This window comes from Lutzomyia longipalpis, chromosome 3, assembly GCF_024334085.1.
Source record: "Lutzomyia longipalpis isolate SR_M1_2022 chromosome 3, ASM2433408v1".
NCBI lineage: Eukaryota > Metazoa > Arthropoda > Insecta > Diptera > Psychodidae > Lutzomyia > Lutzomyia longipalpis.
In genome coordinates, this window is record NC_074709.1 from 10,672,779 (window position 1) to 10,694,900 (window position 22,122).

Here is a 22,122-nt window from a genome sequence, read left to right on the forward strand (position 1 = left end):
ATGGAAAAAAGTGATTTTTATTCACATTTTTTTGACGTTTTTCCATTTTTCTCAGCCCTAGGAAAGAAATTCAAAATTCTGTTCCACAAAAGTCTGCATTGGTATTCCCTCTTTCATTTGCTTTTTACCCCATCAGAATCCATCCAGTAGAACCTGAAAAAAATGTACTTTTGTGTTTGATATCGTCTCACGTAAAATTGCGAAAATTGATTTTCTTACACTTCAATAAAACCAAGTCTATAAGAAAAACTTGAAGAAAAACAAAATCATTAAAAATTCTCATAATTCTCGAAAAAAATCCATAAGTCTTTGAAAAAAAGAAAACATTTTTCTCTGCTTTCATAAACAATAAAATGTCATCATTACTTTATTAATTTAACCAATTAAAAATGCTCCCAAGGAGCAAAATGCAGAATTAACTGAATTTCCTGTAGCGTTGTCGAGAGGATAATCATCTCAAAAATACATAATGTCCTTTATTTTGTACTTGCTTTGCTAGAGATGCAAAAATCGAAGAAAAAATGTACGGGTAAGCTGACCAAGCTTACGAGAGCTGTGTTTCTTTCAGTGTACCAATTTTGTGAGAGCAAACTAGAACGCAAATTAATTTAAATACGCGCAAAGTCGGGAGAAGTTGAAAAGTCATCCCCCAAGAAATCTTTAAAACGCCATATCTCGGGAACGGCTCCATAGATTTTCGAGTTTGAGCTATCGTTGGAAAGGTCTTAACCTCAACTATAACATATTAAAATATGAAGTAAATCGATAATGGAATTTTCGAAATATTCGAGTTCGAAATTTTCGAAAACTTTGTTTTTGATTTTAGCGCCTCTCGCGGTCATTTCTCGAAGTTGCAATGTTCTACACATTTGTAAGGTTTCACGAAACCTTTCATTTGCGCTTGAGTTGATCGAAATCGGACTTGTAGAACCCGAGATATGACATGCTAACTTTGGAAGGCTATATCTCGAGAACGGCGACATAGATTTTCTTCATTTTTGGCATGGAGCTAGATAATATAGTCAGCTATAACATATCAAAAAATGAAGCAAATCGATAATGGCGTTTTCGAGATATTCATCGAAAACTCATCGAAAATTTTGTTTTTGATTTTTGGCCCCCTAGCGGTCACTTTTGAAACTTCGGATGTTCTAAAGAGTTGTAGGGTTTGTTGAGATCTTTCATTTGACCCCGGGTTGATCAAAATCGGTCAAGCCGTTTTCGAGTTATGGTCGATTTTCGATGAAATATTGTGGCGGCCATATTGACTAAACGGCTTGACCGATTTTCGAAAATGAGGTATCGTTGGAAAGGTCTTGATTGCCCCTACAACATATAAAAATTTCAGATTTTTATCTATTACAGGGGCTGAGATATAGCGAAAACAAAATTTTGAGGTTATTCAAAATGGCGGACGGAGGGGTGGGGGGTAAAATTTGACATCATAAACGGATGTCTTCCAGTCGATATTTAAACTTTGCCGTTTACCGCAAGTCTCTATCTATCACCGTTCTCTCGCAATTTAGTGTTATACTACGGCCGGCCGGCCGGCCGGAAAAAAATTTTTTTGGCGCATACGTTTTTTGGAATGTGGGGACCCTAATTCGTGCTCATACCAAGTTTGAGCCCGATCTGACGACTTTCGATTTTGCTCGGTACACAAAAGCTGTGTCTGAAAGAAACACAGCTAAAAGTAAAGAAAAAACTTACTTTGATTTTTTTTTCATGGTGCAGGACTTTGATGAGATGGAACGGATGCACAGAGAAGAAGTTGATTCCTTGAGGACAATCATCGGGGAGTTGGAGAGGCGTACCCACCAGTAATAGTGGGATGATGTCAGTGGAGGGTAACAGCGGAGAGTCGAGCTGCATTGAGGAGCTTTGTCTGATTTGTCGGCGATTCCGTCATGATGGAAACTTTGATCCACGTTCTCTGTTCGCTGGACCGTTGAATGGCATCGAGGACGGCTTGCACGTAGAGACCATCTTCGAATGTGGCCGCCATCTGGACGGGTTCTTTTATCCACCCCGTTTGCTCTTGGACGGGCAGAAAGGCTTCACGGAGGGCACCAACCATCTTACACAAGCCCTTGATGTATGGCCGCGGCAGGAGGGTGTCCGACGTGCGACAATGCAGATCTTGCACATCCACAAATAGAACTTCCTCTTTGTCCCCCTTAGAGCTGACACGTTGCCCGAAGAGATCCCCTCCGCGGACGGATAAATGGCCTTCAGCTCCGCACACGGTGATTTCTTGCGTGAAGCTACTATTCGATGTGTGGCTGTGCATGGTTGCCGTAACGAGGATCCCACCCTCAAGTTCCATCTGGAATGTGCAGAAATCCGGGGCGGACACCTGACGGATACCTTTGACGTGGTTCGTGGTCTTTGTGAAGGTTCGCACGACCCCGTTGACCCTTGTCGCCCGCTGACCCGTGAGGAAGGTGATGACATCAATTACGTGACTCCCAATGAGATTCACCACTCCACCACCCATTGTGGCATCACAGATCCAGTCGAATTTATCCCTCAGCAGTGTTCCCATTTGCACACGAACCTGAATGAGGGAGATGGCATCACCGAGATAACCTTCTTGGATGGCACGTCGCATATGCGTAAAAGCGGGCAGAAAACGAAGGGAATGGTTGACGAGAGCAATCAATGTGGGGTAGTACTGTGATGCCCGGAACATTTTCAGCGCATCCGCCTGCCCTAGGCCACTACTTCCGCACACCAAGTGCTTCCCTATGCCCAATGTTTTGACGCTGATTTCCGCATGAAGTAGCGGCTGACATACAATGAAGACCAAGTGGACTGTTTTCCGCAGTAGTACATCGTCTATTTTGTTCGTATGGAAGGGAATCTGAAGCTCCTGAGCGGCCTAAAATAAGTGACAAAGATCTTATCAATCCGCATCTAATGCAGATTGTCTCTCCACACACTCACATCCTCAGCTTCCTTATTTGTACGCCCCCAAATGGCATCAATGTGAAAGCCCTTCTCACGCAGAAGGGGCACTAGTACCTTTGTCACATTCCCAGTACCAAAAATCCCAACTCCGGGAAGTGCAGCCATGAATGGGGTATCCCGGATGTTGTTTCAGCGCCCAAAATCAACCGGACAACAATATTTTACCCCAAATATGCTAAACTGCACTAAAATTAGCACTTTATGTGGTACTTTGACTTAATTACTTTGCTTTTGTATTGAGAAAATTCATGAATAATGAGAGAAAATTGAGAAAATTGGAGTTTTTTCTTTCTTTTCCGTGTTTTATTTACTTTTTTGACATGACGTGACTTAAGTATTACAGGCGGTGCACGAAAAAATCACAAATGTGATAGGATTATTGGAAATTTGAACTGTAGCGAACTTTTTTGTTTTGTTTTTACAAAAATGCGATTTTCCTCATTTTTCTTCCAAATTTTTGGGCACAAAACACATTTTTGGGGTTCCTGGAGCACTTATGGGTGCTCCTGCGGCCCCGAGGAGCCCCTCCGTGCGGGATTTGTGGCCTATGGAAATTTTGACGGTTGGGGATTTTACACGACTCTCATTTCCCGGAAATGGATTTTCGCGAACTTTCTGAATTTTTTATGCCAATCGACGCGGCGTCGCTTCCTGGTAACAAAAAACTACTTCTAGTTGGAAAATTTGTCGGAAAAAGCGAGAAAATTGCGAAAAACTGAATGTGAGAGGGAGACGGATAGCGGTGAAATGCATCCATCTCATTTTCTCCCCAGGGAACAGTGCCAAAACTTAGCGGTGGTGGCTTTTGCAACTACATTTAGGGCGCCAAATTCAAAGCGTATGTAAAAAAAAAGTATTTTTACGCAATTTTAATATTTTGTTGAATGAAGGGGCTTAGGGGGGGGGGAAGGAAATTACTATAAGTTGGTTCGAAATTATCCTTTCTTTATTATAGAAGATTTCTCATTTACACATTTTGGTACCAAATTATCGAGAAAATTTATTAAATACAACACTAAAACACTTAAAAAGTAACCTACTTAACTTACGCAATTTACGCCGTACTTAAAATATTGACGAAAAATTAAGAATTTTTATAAACTAATCATAAAATCCTTATCAAAACAGAAAGAGAAGACGTAAAGGTTTCTTTAAAAGTGTTTAAAGTAATTAATTAATAATTTAAATTTATAATATTGAAGCCCAAAAATTGAGTTATGTTCGTTCTCTTCATCTAAGTCTAAAAAACGTTAAAAAATGAGGTATTCAGCAACATACGAAAGGTTCCTTTTGACAATCTCAGCCCTCTCAGCCTATTTACAATAATTAAGATTATTGAAGCTTTTCTGTTGTATTTAGGTTCTTTTTTATGTTTTATTTCAATTGCTTTACTAATTTTGAATTTTGGGACTGATTTTCTGATCAGAAAGCTTCATTTTAATGTACAAAAAGTTAATCAAGAATTTCTTCTTTCGCTGTGATGAAAATGTTCTTTTATATTATTTACAGACTTTACATAATTTAATATTTTACAAAGTATTGTGTGTAAAAGAAAACAACGGTAGGCCTTTTAAAGATGGACGCCAAAGACGCTAGCTTGAACCACCATTTTGAATACGAATTAGCGCCATCTTTATGTTTATTTCTTGAAATTCTTTTAGAACCTTTAAAAATAGTTTAGTAGATTTTTATACAAACCTACAGAGAAATCAGAAAGTGAGGCGATTTTAGGAGAATTCTAAGGCACAATTAGAGCCCTACGTCTGCTATTGCAACTACTAAAATAAACAAAAGTTTGTACTAAATTGCAGATTGCAAAAAAATGGCGGGATGATTTAAAAAAAAATTCGTTTACTGATAAATTCGTCACGGCAACTGATAGGCTTATTAAGCTAGTCGAACTAGCTTTCCTTACATTCTAACTAGAATCTAAAATATAATTTTTTCTTTAATCTAATCTAAATGCTACAGACTAAAATTCTTACAAAATAAAAATTACAAAAATTACATTTTCTCACTGTTCTTCAGGAAAATTGCTTCCGGAATTGTTTTTTAAGAGATGAGAAAAATGATTGCTTTGTGAGAGACTTGGAGTTTCGATGGAACAACAAATAAAAAGACACGAAAATAAATGAATTAAGTCACTGAATGGTGAATGTTTTAGTAGCACTTTTTGAACCATCATCAAGTCTGTGGGATTCCGTGGACACGGAAGCGATAGAGGCACGTATAGTTGGGATTGTCGTGATTCGACTCAATCCTCAACTCAACAATCTGATGGGGCCGCGTAATTCCCTCACTCTGCACCGGAAAGTACTGCAAGCTCCTCTCATTGTCCTCAAAAATATACTTACCAAACAGCAGTGGCTCCTGATCCTCCTCATCAACCAAACCCTGCAAAACAACCAACAAAGGAAAACTCCTCAAAAATCTTCAAAAGAGACACGCAAAGGGAAAGAAGGACAACCTACCCAAACGGAAAAGCCTTTTGGGGCTGAATCAATTTGCCCATTTGGTGCCAGAGATTTTGGTATGTGTTCCATGGTGAAGCCAGTCACGAGTATTGGAAGATTAAGTTTCAGAACTTTAAGCCCCCAAACATTCCACGTGCATGAAAGAAAAGATTAGAGAGAAAGAAGAAAATTTACTTTGAATCCTAAAGCTGCAAAACTAAAAAGAGAAGGAAACCTAAAATAAATCAAAAAGCAATGAGATGAATGATTTTCTTTTACGTTTTATCTAATAAAATTTTGTTTAAAAAAAGGATTTGCTTTGATGGATTTCTGAGGAAGAATTAAAAAAAAAGGACTTTAAAGGCATTGGGAGCTTTGAAAAAATATTTGAAGGACTTGTAGGATTTGAAAAAAAAAATTATAGTAGACTTTCGAAGCTTAAGAACTTCTTTAATGGATTTGCAAAATTATTTGGAGCTTAAAAAAGTATTTGAAGGACTTGTAGGAATTAAAAAAAATATATTTAAAAGACTTTCAAAGCTTAAGGAGTTCTTTAATGGATTTGCAAAATTGTTTGGAGATCTGAAAGAGTATTTGAAGGACTTGTAGGAATTGAAAAAATATATTTAGAAGACTTTCGAAGCTTAAGGAGTTCTTTAATGGATTTGCAAAATTATTTGGAGCTTTGAAAAAATATCTGTAGGACTTGAAGGATTTTAGGGATTTGCAAGACTTAAAAATATTTGTAGGAACTTTGAAAGTTTTTAACATTATTTGTCGGATTTAAAGTTTTTTTTGGTCTTTAAAAAAACTTTTTAAATACAGGAGGTATTTTTAAATACAAAATTAAAGAAATATGATTTGAAATATTTTTAAAGAACTTCCAGGACTTGTTGGACTTCAAAAAAGCTTAAAAGGTTCGAGGATGTTTAAGGACTTAAAAGGATAAATTAAGGTGCTTGTGGTATTTGTAGGACTTGCAAACATAATTAAGATTATTAAAATAAATTTCAAGACTTAAAATCAGTTTTAAGTACTCACCCAAAAACCCTGGGAAGCCCTGGAAGGCCCAGCAATTCCCTGGTTGAACACTGGGTGAAATTGCTGTCCTTGGGGTATTGCTGGGGTACCACAGAGGGATACCAAAGATGGATATTTGAGCTGTTTTCGTGTGATAGCTCTCAGTGCAGCGTGTTGAGAGAATCTGCCCACCAGCTGACTCCAGAGCATAATCCACAAGACCCGTTTTATCGGCATCATACACCGCAAGTGCTTCCCGGACGATTCTCTTCACATTCTCCTCACCAATATCCATTTGCGCTGTATTTGCTTGATTGAGTGCCGCTCGTGCCTCAATGAGGGATAAAATCTCCCCTTTTAGTTCCTCCGTGATATTTTCCATAATTACGCCGGCAGATCGTTGAATTTCCTCCGAAACGTGCCCACTAAATTGTCCCTGAATCTCACTGAGACGAGCCTCCAAGTATTCTTTGGCAACAAATACATCCCTTATCCAACTTCTCAAGTCCTCCACGTCAACCTGCTTGCCGTCAATGTTGAAAATTTGCACAAGAACCTTTCGGATTTGTTTATTAATCTCTGTGAATTGTTCATCACCCAATGCTGCGATCTTCACGTCAATCTCATTGAGAAGTTGGTCAAACTTTGTGTCTGTTTCCCGTTTAAATTCATACAATTGATCTGCGAGCATTTCCTGCTGCGTCCTCATACTTTCCAATGAGAAATTAATATCTTGATCATGATTTTCTCTCGCTGCGAGATCTTCCCTAATCTTGGTCACTTCGAGTGATAGTTTAGCAATGAGATCGTCATACTTTGAGGTATCAACTTGTACCACCGCCGGAAGATCCCGCAATCGTTGATCAATCAACTGCGTGAGGTGATCTGATTGAATAATTCGAAGAACAATTTCTTCTGAACTCTTCTTGGCATCTCCCTGAAACCCTTCCCGGACGGAGAGTGTTATCCTATCTATTAAATCCTGATCAATGGTCGGTGCAGCTTCACGAGTTGCCTTCAATCTCTGCAGCACGATCGCCACAATCCTCTCAATATCACCCTCAGTCAATTCATATTTGTACGTTACAGTATTCTCCTTGACAATCTTTGCTATTAGGAGACGCAAATGATCACTGGAGGCCTCCTCTTTGTCCCTCCTGCTCACTACGGCCTCAATATACTGGTCAATGTGACTCAAAAGTCTACTATATTCCTCAGCAGAGAGATGCTGCTGAATATTCGAGGCAATCTCTTCGGATTTCCTCTGACTAGATGACTGGAGGAGGGTGAAAAAATTCAAAGAGGGCATGTGATCTGTCCAAGACCACGCGGATGTGAACACAGATGGTACCCAGCCAAAGGAAATGGGAAGAATGGGCAAAATCCGCGATTTTTCTTCCACATCCCCGTAAAGACTCAAAGCTGCATTGTGGGGGAAAAATCCAGAGAATTGCTTAATTTTTTTCTTTGAGACTTTTTTTTTATGAAAATTTAATTAAGCATAGAAAATTCCCTTAATGTAGTGCAAAATGACAAACCTTCCTTTGGCAATCCTTCACCCTCATTCACACTTTTTCTTCCTTTTTTTCTTTAATTCTTTAATAAATTTCATTTAAAAGTACAAAAAATGATCATTTTGGATGCTGTTAGAATTACAAAAAAAAATTAAAAATTCTATTATGCAAAAAACATTGAGTTAATGCAAACACATCCAAAACGATCATTCCTTAAGTTTTAAGAATTTTAATGACATTCCTTAATTGATTTTTTCTTTAGATTCTATTTCTATGGAAAAGTGTGAAGAAGGATAGAGGACAGCCGCCTTGAAATGCAGACCACCGAGAAAAAAGTTAGTCTTGTCATGATTTTATGAACCAAACCGAAAGAAAATCGCGATTTTTTCTTTTCAAAAAAATCCGTTTATTTAGAGATTTTTTTCTTTACAATTTTTTCTGACAATAAATTATACATTTACCGGGATTATTAGCATGCAATTTTTTTATTTACTTAATTCTTGTTCATTGTCTTCAACACACTGCAAGATGGTCGAAAGCTTTTCTTTTCTTTTCACTTTAATTTCCCGCACAATCAAGTCTCGCTGAAGGGCTCTATCCTTCTCCAAAACTCTTTTGGATGCTTTCTTTTTTCATCATCATCATTTACAAGGATTTTGGGTGAGGGATAAAGGGACAAAAGGAAAAAAAATGCGGGGAAAATTCCTTGCAATAAACTGGGAAATATCTTTTTTTTACTAAATTATTAATTTAAAAAAAAATCATGCTTTTGTAGAATAAGTAATTAATATCAATTTGTAGGTATATTTTATATTGCAAATTATCAATAATTAGGCATTATTCGTAAATAAAATAATAGCTAAAATAGAATAAATTCTTTCTGAAATTTTAGTGTCTCAAAATGAACGCAGAATCTTTTTAATATTTGTTTTTAGTGTTTATTTAGTATTTTAATTTTAAATTCTCAAAAAAGGAGATTTTTAGGAAATATTTAAGGCAAATTATTAAGTATCTAATTATAAGGTGAAATTCAAGTTAAGTTCGGATTAAGTTTCTTATGCTAGGCTTAAGATTTCTTAAAAATTCTTTTAAGATTTTGGCTTCTTAAGTTAAGCCTAAATTTTTCGGGTAGGATTAAATTCCTTTCAAGTTAGTACGAAATTTTGAAACAAGGCTTATATTTTTTAGGTTAAGCCTAAGTTTTTCAAGCTAGGTCTCAGTTTTTCTTTAATCTAGACCTGGTGCTTCTAAACCAGACTTTAGTTTCTTAAGCTAGGCCTGACTTTTTTAAGCTATGCCTAAAATTTAAGGTTAGACTTAAGTCTTGTTAAGCTAGGCCTAAACTTTGAAGCTAAGTCCTAGTTTTCTTTTTTAAGTTACACTTAATTTTTTTAGGCTGATCATAAGATTTTAATATTAGGTTATGCCGAATTGAGACTGACTACATTTTTGAATGATTTTTTTTTTTAAATATCGATGCTCAAAGACAGTCAGATACTTAACGATCTAAGGGTATCGAAAATCCTTAATCCTTAAATCCTTATTCATTCCCAACTTAGACTCGCCTAACCTTAAAATCCTAAATGCCTAACACTGAGGAAAACTTAATTCTGCCTTAAAACCCGAAGTCTTTCTTAAGAAATAGACAAAGCCGGATTTAGAAGTAAATTTTACTCCTAATTTAGAAGAAAACTTTAAATTTTAATTTCAAGTTTGTCAAAGAAAACAAATTTATGCGCTTCATTCGAGACACCCGAAATTTAGTAAATTTATCAACTATTTTGTACTCAATTTAGTTTCTTTTTAATTATTTTTTTTAATGCAAAATTCCTTCATTCCTTGTTAAATACGAGGAAATTCTTTATAAGCTAAATGAAAAAAAAATTGAAAACTAATCTATAAAAAAATGAATAAATCATCTCAATTAACTCCTATCTCAAATTAATTATCTTTATTGAATAAAACATAGTTATATTAGCACACGAGAAATTAGCAATTTATGTTATAAATTTGGAAAAAAAAGCCGCAAAAGTGATTATTAATGTGATGCGTGAATAGGAGAAAAATAAATTGAATGATTCTCAATTGAAAAAAAAAAAAAACTTATGGACGTGAAAAATTCTCATTCCAGAGCTTTCGTGCTTCATCCAAAAAATTCCCCGTGGCTACTTTTGCATACTCAAAGTACCCACTTGATGCCACCTTAACACCATCAAAGGTATCAATGGCAAAATTCTTAACACGATCAATTTGCAATGAATTCAGGGAGTTAGTAAAGTGTTTAAGTGATAACGTGGGTGGAGGATCAAGGAAGTAATAGGCACCTGAAAGAGACGTCATTGTTAAAATTAAATTTGATTTTTAATTCTTCCTTTAAAAATTCCGCGTGAATGTTCACAAAGATTTTGCACAGAAAACATCCCAAAATGCATGAAAAAATGATTAAAAAAAATAAAAAATTTTCAAGGGACTTACTTCCAAAAAGTAGAAAAGGTAGAAGAAGAACCAAGAACCACAGAAATTTCTTCTTGTGTCTTCCTCCCTCAACACTGCTCTGCAGTAGCCACGTATCCAGGACAAGGATGGAAGCAATTAGCAGATAAATACGCTGAAAAACGTACATGAAACTACTTCCAATCCCTGATAATATGCGACGGAAGATACCTGAAAAATGCAATTTTAAATAACTTTTAACCACAAATCGCCTCAAATTGAAACTCGTTTTCATTTCATGCAAAAATATGCTTCATCTCAATATTATTTGCCTCCATGCTGCAAAAATTTAAATATCACGCAACATTCACTTTTTTTTTGTAAACTTGTTGAGCTTCTTGTTAATTGGAAACTGATATGAATATTTATTGGGATTCGTAGCATAGAAAAAAAAAATTTATCGTTGAAATGTTGATTAATATTCAAGCTAGATTTAGCTTAGGGGAGATTGGGGTAAAATTAGTTTTTTTTTCTCTGTTCATTTCGACATTTTCTTCCATAAAATAAATTCCTTTTATTGTAAGAGGCTTCCGGTGTTCGTCAGAGGAAAATTCCCGCTCATCCAAGGAAAAGAAGAGCCACAATTGGGCTCGAAAGCTTTGGCACAAATTGCTGCTTTTCCTTGGGTGAGCGGGAATTTTCCTCTGACGAACACCGGAAGCCTCTTACAATAACAAAAAAACGTCAGAAAAAAGAAAAAATGAATTCCTTTTGTACAAAACATTTCAATTTGGAGTCTTACAAGGAATTCATTATCAAATAAAAATCAAATAAGAATAATTTTTATGATTAACAGCTCCCGAGTTTCCCCTAAAAATTATTTCTTACAATTTGTTGAAGATGAATAGCTCTAATAGTCCTTTTTGGGGAATTGAAAGGTTTAGTTTTTAGTTAATCGTAGTAGGCGTATGTTGTACAATATAGAGAAATGAATTTGAAGTGACGCCAATGTAAATTTGATAAAACCTTGTAAAAGTCAATCATAACGCGTCCAGTTATTAGAGTTGGTATACCACAACGCGGATGGGTCAGTCTATGCGTTGTAATTTAATTTGTGAGTAGTATTAGTAGGCAAAGTCGATTTTTTGTAAAATTAAGCAATTTGACAGATTAAAATGCATATATCTTAAGTTCTATTAGACCTACAGAAATTTCTTGACTAGTTATGGAAAGCTATTGAAATAAGCTATAATCTGATGTATATTGCGATACATTTCAAGGTCACCTCCAGAACACAAAATGGCGGATTTTTGTTCTACCAAAACAGTTTTTTGCACTTTTTGTCTACAAGGAATGGTTCTAGATGTTTCTAATGTTCTAGAAAGTTGTACAGTTTTGCAAAACCTTTAATTTGATACCAAATTGAGCAAAATCGGACAGACCGTTCAAGAGATATGGCTCTTAGAACTTTTCAAATTCAAGAATTTTTCAAATGGCTATATCTTCTAAACGGAGACATAGATTTTCTTCATTTTCGGACTGATGATAGATATTGAGTCAGGCTACAACATATCAAAATTTAAAGGAAATCTATAACAGATGTTCGGAGATATTGCCCCTTAAAGTTAGGCAATTTTTGTTTTCGATTTTAGCGCCTCTTGCGGATGTTTTTGAAACTTGGAATGGTCTAGACTGTTGTAGGGCTTCTCAATACCTTTCATTTGATACCAAGATGGTCAAAATCGGTTAAGCCGTTCTCGAGTTATATTGAAAAAACACTTTGCTTTAGGCCGCCATATTTGCTAAACCGCTTGACCGATTTTCAAGTATGAATTATCGATGAAAATGTTTCACTGAGCACTACAACATACTAAAATTTCAGACCTCTAGCTGTAAAGGAAGTGGTTCACGGTATTTCAAAATGGCGGACGGCGGCCATTTTGAATTTTGAAAATGCGAAAAAATGAAATTTTACACCCACATTTCTATAGAAAACTTCAAACCGGAAGTCTCTATCTGTTACTGTTCTCGAGTTATAAGGTAAAGTTTGGCGCAGAGGCCGGCCGGATCAAAATTTTTCCACCACCATTTTCGTAATGTGGGATGTCTAAAACCTTTGCTATCTAGAGATTGTATTACTATATAAAATTATTATACAATGCTAAAACGTGCTCATACCAAGTTTGAGCCCGATCTGAGATGGTCGGTTTTTCCGATGATTACAATACTTGGTATGCCACGATTGTGGTATACCAACTAATAGTAAGTAATCTGCATATATTTATGTCACAAAATGAAGAGTAGGCACTAATAATTGAAATACTTTTATAGGAATTCGACGGGGAACAAGGATGATAGAAATATTGATTGATTTAAAAGCTGTTTGAACAAAAGGTAAAAGATGAAAGATATACATGTATGAAGAATGGAATTTAGTTAGTTTAAAATGAATTATAATAGGATTTTCTACAAGAGGAAACGTAAAAATAAGTTGTAGAATATTTAGAAAGGATTTAATTAGGTTAATTGATTTGTTATAGATTCTCTCACAACATTTGCCAACATTTGCAACAACATTTGACAAACATTTGCAATTTTGTGATCTGGCGCGCTCGCCATAGATTTATCATCCTCGTCCTAACACAATTAGTGAAAATTTTGAAAGAAAAACTCACTTTTCTTCTCCGTCTGGCTGAGATCTGTACTCGCGTAGTAGCCCTTTGCGGTGGAGCTTGTAAAGGGACGCGAAATCCAGTACCAGCTTGTCACGATTGTTGTAATGATACGCGTATAGAGTCTCCGGAAGATTGTCTCTCTGTACACTGTTGTGGTGCGTTTCCTTCTATCGTACTGCGACAGATCCAGCTCATCCTCCCCGGAATCATAGTGAAGCGGCCTGGCGGCACTTCTTGTGAATCTCGTGGCTTCATAGCGAGCTCGAATGTAGGATTCCTGCGACGGGTTATTGAGTACCATCTGATTGACACGCTCCTCGTGCTTCTCGAGACTCTTCCGCGACATATTGGGCATTGCAATGACACCGGGAACAATTTCTCGTCGATGCGGTGACAATTTGCTGTACGTGTAGTCCGTTTTGGGGTATTTATTCCAATACTCCCCAGCATCGCGGTACTCCTTGTACGCAATGTGATCACTCAGGTCCCCATTGAGGTTCCCAAGGAGTGTTGAAGTTTTATTATTGCGTGGTGTACTGATTTTCTTCTGACTCCCCTCGAGACCACGATTGAATTCCTTCTGATTCACCGTGTCCTTCTTCAGGGCAGCCGTGGAAGCCTCCTGGGTGGATGATGTGGTTGACTGGGAGTTTGTTGTACCACGCGTAACGACCTTTGTTGTTGTCGTCGTTACTTTCACCGTTGTCGCACTGAGGGTCTTTGTGGCTTCCGTTGGGGAGACATTTGAGGATTTTGTTGTCTCCCTCTTTGATCTCTTGGGCGGTGTCTGAGTGGATTCATCTTCTTCCTGAATTGTTCTGCAGCAAAAGATAAAAAATTTCAAAAATTAATTTATTTTCCTCCAGTGTGAAGAAATTGAAAGTGATTGACTTGTGTTTGTTTCCTCATCATCTATTTTTAGGGCTGTATCTTCGTGAATTTAGGGTGCCTGATTTCCAGACATTTCTTGCACAATAACAACCATTTATTCCCCCCTTTGCAATGAGATAATGAAGGTACTTGAAAAGTTTATTTGAAAACCTCGAAAATAGAAGAAAAACTTCATTTTCTGTCTTCTCTTTTGGGCACATTTTGGCCCATAATTTCACCATGAAACATGCGTAAGTCAACAAATCTTATTTGTCATGACAATTTTTACCTTCAACTATCTCTCTGGTAGTGTGGTGTCTATTTGCACAAAAAGCAAAAAGAAGATAAAGGAATTTTACACAAAGTCTTGAGATAATAAATTAAATTTTTTTAGAGAGATAAAGAATGAATGGGAATGCTCTATTATTTGTAGTTTAATTTTTATCTCTCAACATAATTCTTTTTCTCACCTTTTTTGCAGAGAAAAATTGAATTATTTATAAACTTTCTTGTATGTTTTTTAATCATGGAGCCTTAGGAATTAAACAAAAAATAAAGTCAATCATAACGCGTCCAGTTATAAGAGTTGGTATACCACAACGCGGGTGGATCAGTCTATGCGTTGTAATTTAATTTGTGAGTATTAGTAGGCAAAGTTGATTTTTTTCTGAAATTCATCAATTTGAAAGATAAAAATGCTCATATCTTAGGTTCTATTAGACCTACAGAAATTTCGTGACTAGTTTTGGAAAGGTCTTGAAATAAGCTATCATTTGATATATATCTCAATTACTTTGAAGGTCACCTCTAGAACACAAAATGGCGGATTTTTGTTTTACCAAAACAGTTTTTGGCATTTTTTGACCTCAAGGAATGGTTCTAGAGGTTTCTGGTGTTCTAGAAAGTTGTAGAGTTTTGCAAAACCTTTAATTTGATACCAAGTTGAACAAAATCGGACAAGTCGTTCAAGAGATATGGTTCTTAGAACTTTTCAAATTCAAGAATTTTTTAAATGGCCATATCTTCTAAACGGCGACATAGATTTTCTTCATTTTCGGACTGGTGATAGATATTGAGTCGGGCTACAACATATCAAAAATTCAAGGAAATCTAAGATGGGGATTCGGAGATATTGCCTCTTAAAGTTAGGCAATTTTTGTTTTTGATTTTAGCACCTCTTGCGGCAATTTTTGGAACTCTGAATATTCTAGACAGTTGTAGGGCTTCTTGAAACCTTTCATTTGATACCAAGATGGTTAAAATCGTTCAAGCCGTTCTCGAGTTATATTGAAAAAACACTTTTTGCTTTAGGCCGCCATATTTGCTAAACCGCTTGACCGATTTTCAAGTGTGAATTATTGATGAAAACGTCTCATTGAGCTCTACAACATACTAAAATTTCAGACCTCTAGCTATAAGTGAAGTGGTTGACAGTATTTCAAAATGGCGGACGGCGGCCATCTTGGATTTTGAAAATGCGAAAAAATGAAAATTTACACCCATATTTCTATAGAAAACTTCAAACCGGAAGTCTCTATCTATTACCGTTCGCGAGCTATAAAGCAAAATGGGGACCAACGGCAGGCCGGCCGGCCGGATCAAAAATTTTCCACCACCATTTTCGTAATGTGGGATGTCTAAAACGTGCTCATACCAAGTTTGAGCCCGATCTGAGGTGGTCGGTTTTTCCGACGATTACAATACTTGGTATGCCACGATTGTGGTATACCAACTAATAAATTTAGGGCAAAATTTAAAGGGATTTTGTGAGGAAACAAAAAAAAATGTACTGGTAAGCTGACCAAGCTTACGAGAGCTGTGTTTCTTTCAGTGTACCAATTTTGTGAGAGCAAACTAGAGCGTAAATTAATTTAAATACGCGCAAAGTCGAGAAAAGTTGAAAAGTCATCCCCCAAGTAATCTTTAAAACGCCATATCTCGGGAACGGCTCCATAGATTTTCAAGTTTGAGCTATCGTTGGAAAGGTCTTAACCTCAACTATAACATATTAAAATATGAAGTAAATCGATAATGGCATTTTCGAAATATTCGAGTTCGAAATTTTCGAAATTTTTTATTTTGACTTTAGCGCCTCTCGCGGTCATTTCTCGAAGTTGCAATGTTCCAGACATTTGTAGGGTTTCACGAATCCTTTCATTTGCGCTTGAGTTGATCAAAATCGGACTTGTAGAACCCGAGATATGACATGCCAACTTTGGAAGGCTATATCTCGAGAACGGCGACATAGATTTTCTTCATTTTTGGCATGGGGCTAGATAATATGGTCAGCTATAACATATCAAAAAATGAAGCAAATCGATAATGGCGTTTTCGAGATATTCATCGAAAACTCATCGAAAATTTTGTTTTTCATTTTTGGCCCCCTAGCGGTCACTTTTGAAACTTCGTATGTTCTAGAAAGTTGTAGAGTTTATTGAGAGCTTTCATTTGACCCCGGGTTGATCAAAATCGGTCAAGCCGTTTTCGAGTTATGGTCGATTTTCGATGAAAAATTGTGGCGGCCATATTGACTAAACGGCTTGACCGATTTTCGAAAATGAGGTATCGTTGGAAAGCTCTTGATGGCCCCTACAACATGTCAAAATTTCAGACCTCTACCTATAATAGGGGCTGAGATATAGCGAAAACAAAATTTTGAGGTTATTCAAAATGGCGGACGGAGGGGTGGGGGGTAAAATTTGACGTCATAATCTTACGTCTTCCAGTCGACTTTTAAACTTTGCCGTTTACCGCAAGTCTCTATCTATTACCGTTCTCTCGTAATTTAGCAAAAGGTTCCGGACGGACGGACGGCCGGCCGGCCGGCCGGAAAAAATTTTTTGGCGCATACGTTTTTTGGAATGTGGGGACCCTAATTCGTGCTCATCCCAAGTTTGAGCCCGATCTGACGACTTTCGATTTTGCTCGGTACACAAAAGCTGTGTCTGAAAGAAACACAGCTAATTGTAAACATTGCAGCGTACTCACCTCACAGTCGGCTCTTTCCGAACGTGCCTCTGATCGCCTTCGGCGTCCTTCGCATTATTTCCATCCGGGATCGTGGGTACGAAGGGTGTCTTCGAGCGCGATCGCGAACGCGTTTGTGGCGGCGAAACTGTATCCATTGCGTGGCCTCCTTCCGGACAAAAAAAAATTTTTTCTTTCTCTCTCTCTGCAAACAAAAGGTCAAAGAAATGAGGCTCCCGCGCGATTTTCTCACACACAGGCACACACTTTTCCCCACATTCGCGAAAAAAGCCTTCACGATTTCACCTCAAAGCCCCCATCTCATTTCGCGGCATGCGTTCACCACGGCTAAGACGCTATTTATAATAATAAAATAAAGGGGGGCACGGTGACGACATCACTTGTCTCCATTTCTTCATGGGCTTTTCTCAAACACACATTTTTCCCGTAAAATACACTGAATTTCCCACAAATTCCATTTGATTTACCTGCGTAGCCGTTCCGGGGGCACTTTTGCACAATTTTTCACGGAAAATTCACACTTTTTTCGGGGTTTTTGAGGAAAATTCCAAGCACAACATCGCGTCGGTTCGCAAACAAAGGTGACGTCACTACAGATGTGGATTGGAACGCTTGGAACATTGCAGGCAGGGGTGCATTGGGAGGAAATTACGCGGGGTTTCTCAATTTTCTTGGATAATTTATTTTTTAAACGCTTATTATTATTTTCTTTCTTTTTCTCATGAAATTATCTAAATAAAAACGATAGAAAGTATAAAAAATCATTAAATATGCTGAAAATCAATATTTTATATTGGGCCATATTTACGCAGAATTTTAACCTAAAAATCCGAAAAATCCATATGAAAAAAAACTAAAATGTATGAAAAACCAGTCTTCGTAAATATAAGATGATCACCCAATATTTTATAATTTTGTTAGGTCGTCTTGTCCGCCATTTTGAAAAGATCTAAAAGACTTCATAAAGATTTTTTCAACGTTGTTGTGAGTTTTTGAAATCTTAAAATAAAATTCATGTAATAAAATATATATAGCACGCTGAATTTTTTAATTAGCTTAACCAGAGAAAACACAACTAGTTGTGTTTTCTCTGGCTTAACTTTATAAAAAAAATTCAGCTAAACTGGAATAATTTTCACATTTTCATCAAATCATGTCCAATAAGACTAAATTGAATTTATTAAAGTCGTAAAATAATCTAATTTGAGGCATTCTCGAAAATATGAATCCTAAAAATTCTGACAAGGGCTCGATTTTTTTTAAATCGTGTTTTTTGACATTATTAGCTGTGATTCTTTCGAAGAAAAGAATAGCACAGCTTCTGTCTACCACCTAAATTATTTTTCTTTTTCTGTCTGCTATTATGCATTAGAAGAAAAAAACAAAAGATTTACTTAATACATAGTGTACATAGTTGAGTTTCTAAAAAAAATCTAGAAAAGCATTCTTTCTAACTGTCAAAATCTTTTAAAATTGGAAAAAAATAAAAGAAAAGATTTTTGATACAATATCAACTGAAACGTTAAAATAAATTAATTTTAATTTGGATTGTTTATTTATTCATTTTTTCTTTCTCAGATTAACAGTGCAACATTTGAATTTTATACTCTCTCTAAAATAATCCAAAAAGAATATTCAATTTAAAAGAATTGAAAAAAAAAGTCTGATAGTCGCATTCGGAACCGTTTCCCCTAAAACCCATCAAACGTAACCTCATCTCTCATTGACAAAAAAACTTCGCACTAAAATTTCGGGGGTGTTGCTATTTTTCTTGTGATTTTTCCCACTTAAATGGCTCTTGTGCCGGAAATGAGGATGCTCCTCGCGTGCCGAGGTACCTTTGGGCAGGTGAGTACATGAAGGATCCACGGGGAATTAGAATTGCTAATCGCTGCAACTTTTGCTTTTTTGCATTACATAACCTTTGACGTGGTGTTGCGGGTTAACTTTGATTGTCTGTCGCTTTTATTTACATTTTCTCCCGCAATTTGCGATTCAATCAATGATGCGGAGGCATTCCCCATTGATTAAATGCGACCAATCGATCCAGTCAATGAGCGAGCAAGTGGTGTGGCCTTGGAAGGACGTTGGCAAAAATTGATTTGTCGCACCGCAATTTCGAGTGTCTCGCGGGGCGCGCCATTATTTATGAGCTCTTTACTCTCTCCATTTCTTTATCACTCTGTTGATTAGAGATTTTGTCTATGGTACTTGCAGATTCGGTACGCATCCACGGGAGCCAAGGTGAAGGAGTTCCAGGTGTACCGCTGGAATCCGGATGAACCCTCCAAGAAGCCCCATATGCAATCCTATCAGGTGGATCTCAAGGAATGCGGCCCAATGGTGCTGGATGCACTCATTAAGATCAAGAACGAGATGGATCCCACCCTCACTTTCCGTCGCTCCTGCCGCGAGGGAATCTGCGGCTCATGTGCCATGAACATCGGTGGTCTCAATACACTGGCGTGCATCAGTAAGATTGACCGGGACACCAGTAAGCCCGCCAAGATCTACCCCCTGCCCCATATGTATGTGGTGAAGGATTTGGTGCCGGACATGAATAACTTCTACAAGCAGTACGCCTCTATTAAGCCCTGGTTGCAGCGCAAGTAAGTCCCAGAAGCTTTTTCTCTTCTCCTCATTATTGTTTTTCCATCAGCACACGCCCAGCTCCATCACGTGACTTCACCAATAAGCCCTGAAAATGAGCATGAAATCAACAATTAGCTGCGGTAACTTTTTGGAACTCTGATGCATTACAATCTCTGTCCATCTTTCCACACCGTGGGAAAGCATTAAAAACCATCATTCAAGGGCATAAACCTATCTAATTACACGCAGCAGCACGAGAAGATTTTGCAAGAGATTCTGAAGAGTTTTTGATAAGATTAATTTCTTTTTTAAGCTAATCTTTCTTTTTTTTTCTCTTATCTCCCACCAGTGATGCTTCGGAGAAGAAAGGAGACGCCCAGTATTTGCAATCAGTTGAAGATCGTGCGAAATTGGATGGGCTCTATGAGTGCATTATGTGCGCCTGTTGCTCCACATCGTGCCCATCGTACTGGTGGAACAGTGACAAGTACCTTGGACCAGCTGTCCTCATGCAGGCCTACCGTTGGATCATTGATTCGCGCGACGAGAAAACCGAGGAGCGTCTCGATCGCCTTCGGGATCCGTTTAGTGTCTACAGGTGCCACACAATCATGAATTGTAGCCGTACATGCCCCAAGGGACTCAATCCCGGACAATCTATTGCTGAAGTGAAGAAGCTCATGGCGGGTGTAGCTAAAAAGGGTGAACCAGGACTTGAGACGAATGCCCTGCACAAGAAGTAAATAAATGGAAAAAAAGGAAACCAGAAAACTTAAACGTGTTTAGATAGAAAGATTTGCAAACAAAATATAAATTATTATTGAAAAAAAATAAACACGAAATGTTAAAAGCAAAAATTTGTGTTGCAATAAAAATAATTGAAAAAAATGATCCAAAAAGAAATTTTTATTTTTGCCTCAAATTCAGAAAATTAATAGGGGAAGTTGGGGTAAGTTTCTACCTTTTTTGCTGATTTATTTTCTTGGCTTATAAGACGAATTGCTTATATAATAACGTATGAAAATATTTTAAATCGACAAAATACTTACAAAACTTTATAATTTTCAACTTTAAAAGTTAATTTTTAGAAAATCTTATTGATTTTTTCGTCAAATCACTTAATTTATGCATTTTTCAGCCTTAAATTTAACGGAAAACATACAAAGTTTAAATGTTTTACTGATCAGTATAAAACTCCGCCATTTTGGAAATGTTTCAAGAATTTTCTAATCGTGGCTTTTCTAATTAAAAGTTTTATTTTTTTGTAATTTAGAATTCGAAAATATCCTTTAATTAAATTAAATATACAAGAAGAAATCTAATATTCTTGAGAAAATGATCAGTTAGATCATTTTTAGTGGATTATTAACTCCATGACGCTTCCACTAGCGGCGCTGCAAGCACCAACAACATATTTATTTCCAACGTATTAAAGAGCAATTGAAACTTAACAATTTTCCGCAGTAGAAATTATTCATTGAAAAGAAATTCACAAACTTATCACCATTTCCCAGATATTTGTGTAAGTATCGTAAATTGCTGGTATCTAATCAGGGGCGACACGCTGGCGCTCCCCATTGATAATGGCGAGCATATAAATAAAGGTGAATCGCGTGAACTTTTCCTTTGACTTCAAATAACACCTCTGTAACGGATGGATAACTGAAAATAATATTCTTAAAGTGAAAGTCCAAGAAAAATCCTTAAAAAAAAATAATGACTGCCCATCAGAGTGTAGTGGACAATTACTTACCTCCTGAGGATATTTGTGGTTTTGATCGTCCACGAGATCCTTATAGGATTAAAAATCGTCGATATTTGAGACAAATCTCGCGAGTGGAGACCTTCAAGAATTGGCCACAGCAGCTAAGTCAGACCCCCGAGGAGCTCGCTGATGCTGGATTCGTCTACAAGAATATCAGTGATGTTGTAAAGTGTATTAGCTGCAAGCTGCGACTGTCTGGATGGCAGCCCGAAGATGATCCTCTTGAAGAGCATGTAAAGTGCAATAGCTCATGTGAATACCTAAAGCACCACAAAGGAGAGAAATTCATTGAGGAATTAAGCAAAAAACTGCAGCAAAATCCGATTGAAGCTGCTGATGTGCAACAACCTGATGCAAATCTGGACGCTCCAGTTGGTGTGTGCAAAGTTTGCAGCCAGGATAAATCTAATGTGATGTTTATTCCTTGTGGGCACCTTGTTACCTGCACGAATTGTGCATCCGCAATCAAAAAGTGCTTCTACTGCTCTCATCGTGTTGATAGATACCAAAAAGTTTACCTCTAACCGCCATTCCCGCCATATTTAATCTAACCTATAAAATAAGACTGTAAATATTTTAAATTTAAGGCTTTTGTAAATAAAATTCTAGGCTTAAGGAACAATAAAGTTTAATAATTTATTTAAAAGAAAAGTTCTCAAGTGGTACTTTTTTGAAATTTAATCATTCTCCTATCAATCAATTGCAGCTATTGCGAATTACCTGATAACATTAAGTCATGTGATTGATTGTGAAGTTATGAATATCACAAAATTAAGGGGAAAAAGTTCAAAATCCTTAAACAAAGACAAATTAATGAAAAAGATAATGAAAATTATTTCTCA

The 22,122-nt window shown here is 36.8% G+C and overlaps 4 protein-coding genes across 5 annotated transcripts; 2 read left to right on the top strand and 2 right to left on the bottom strand.

Moving 5' to 3' along the window:
- Positions 1–306: 306 nt before the first annotated feature.
- LOC129792047 (glucose-fructose oxidoreductase domain-containing protein 1) lies at positions 307–3,895 on the bottom strand. 2 transcript variants are annotated; one of them, XR_008750774.1, is made up of 3 exons: positions 2,947–3,895; positions 1,711–2,881; positions 307–495 (listed from the first exon to the last, which is right to left on the bottom strand). XR_008750774.1 is itself a non-coding variant. In XM_055830749.1 (2 exons), exons 1-2 carry the CDS (start codon positions 3,073–3,075, stop codon positions 1,838–1,840), a joined length of 1,173 nt encoding a protein of 390 aa, XP_055686724.1. In that variant the 5' UTR covers positions 3,076–3,895; the 3' UTR covers positions 307–1,837. The 2 variants fall into 2 exon arrangements, 1 of the variants encoding a protein (XP_055686724.1); XM_055830749.1 differs by having other exon boundaries at positions 307–2,881.
- Positions 3,895–17,534, bottom strand: LOC129792046 (klaroid protein). The gene is made up of 7 exons (XM_055830748.1): positions 17,391–17,534; positions 16,924–17,107; positions 13,066–13,883; positions 10,433–10,621; positions 6,465–7,865; positions 5,442–5,554; positions 3,895–5,364 (listed from the first exon to the last, which is right to left on the bottom strand). The coding sequence occupies exons 2-7, from the start codon at positions 17,058–17,060 to the stop codon at positions 5,155–5,157; spliced, it is 2,868 nt and encodes a 955-aa protein (XP_055686723.1). The 5' UTR covers positions 17,061–17,107; positions 17,391–17,534; the 3' UTR covers positions 3,895–5,154.
- A 1,054-nt stretch (positions 17,535–18,588) lies between these two features.
- Positions 18,589–20,418, top strand: LOC129792055 (succinate dehydrogenase [ubiquinone] iron-sulfur subunit, mitochondrial-like). The gene is made up of 3 exons (XM_055830764.1): positions 18,589–18,771; positions 19,141–19,532; positions 19,865–20,418. The coding sequence occupies exons 1-3, from the start codon at positions 18,715–18,717 to the stop codon at positions 20,256–20,258; spliced, it is 843 nt and encodes a 280-aa protein (XP_055686739.1). The 5' UTR covers positions 18,589–18,714; the 3' UTR covers positions 20,259–20,418.
- A 725-nt stretch (positions 20,419–21,143) lies between these two features.
- On the top strand, positions 21,144–21,931 carry LOC129792057 (baculoviral IAP repeat-containing protein 3-like). The gene has a single exon (XM_055830766.1). The coding sequence runs from the start codon at positions 21,232–21,234 to the stop codon at positions 21,802–21,804; it is 573 nt and encodes a 190-aa protein (XP_055686741.1). The 5' UTR covers positions 21,144–21,231; the 3' UTR covers positions 21,805–21,931.
- The last annotated feature ends 191 nt before the right edge of the window (positions 21,932–22,122 follow it).

Bases quoted from the DNA above. Each gene is read 5' to 3' on its own strand.
- LOC129792047 (XM_055830749.1), bottom strand. From the start codon at position 3,075: ATGGCTGCACTTCCCGGAGTTGGGATTTTTGGTACTGGGAATGTGACA. The intron at 2,882-2,946 runs GTGAGTGTGTGG...CACTTATTTTAG, and splicing joins CAAATAAGGAAGCTGAGGAT to GCCGCTCAGGAGCTTCAGAT.
- LOC129792046 (XM_055830748.1), bottom strand. From the start codon at position 17,060: ATGGATACAGTTTCGCCGCCACAAACGCGTTCGCGATCGCGCTCGAAG. The intron at 13,884-16,923 runs GTGAGTACGCTG...CTTTTGCTGCAG, and splicing joins CGGAAAGAGCCGACTGTGAG to AACAATTCAGGAAGAAGATG. The intron at 10,622-13,065 runs GTGAGTTTTTCT...TGCATTTTTCAG, and splicing joins CAGCCAGACGGAGAAGAAAA to GTATCTTCCGTCGCATATTA.
- LOC129792055 (XM_055830764.1), top strand. From the start codon at position 18,715: ATGGCTCTTGTGCCGGAAATGAGGATGCTCCTCGCGTGCCGAGGTACC. The intron at 18,772-19,140 runs GTGAGTACATGA...TGGTACTTGCAG, and splicing joins GCCGAGGTACCTTTGGGCAG to ATTCGGTACGCATCCACGGG. The intron at 19,533-19,864 runs GTAAGTCCCAGA...ATCTCCCACCAG, and splicing joins AAGCCCTGGTTGCAGCGCAA to TGATGCTTCGGAGAAGAAAG.
- LOC129792057 (XM_055830766.1), top strand. From the start codon at position 21,232: ATGACTGCCCATCAGAGTGTAGTGGACAATTACTTACCTCCTGAGGAT.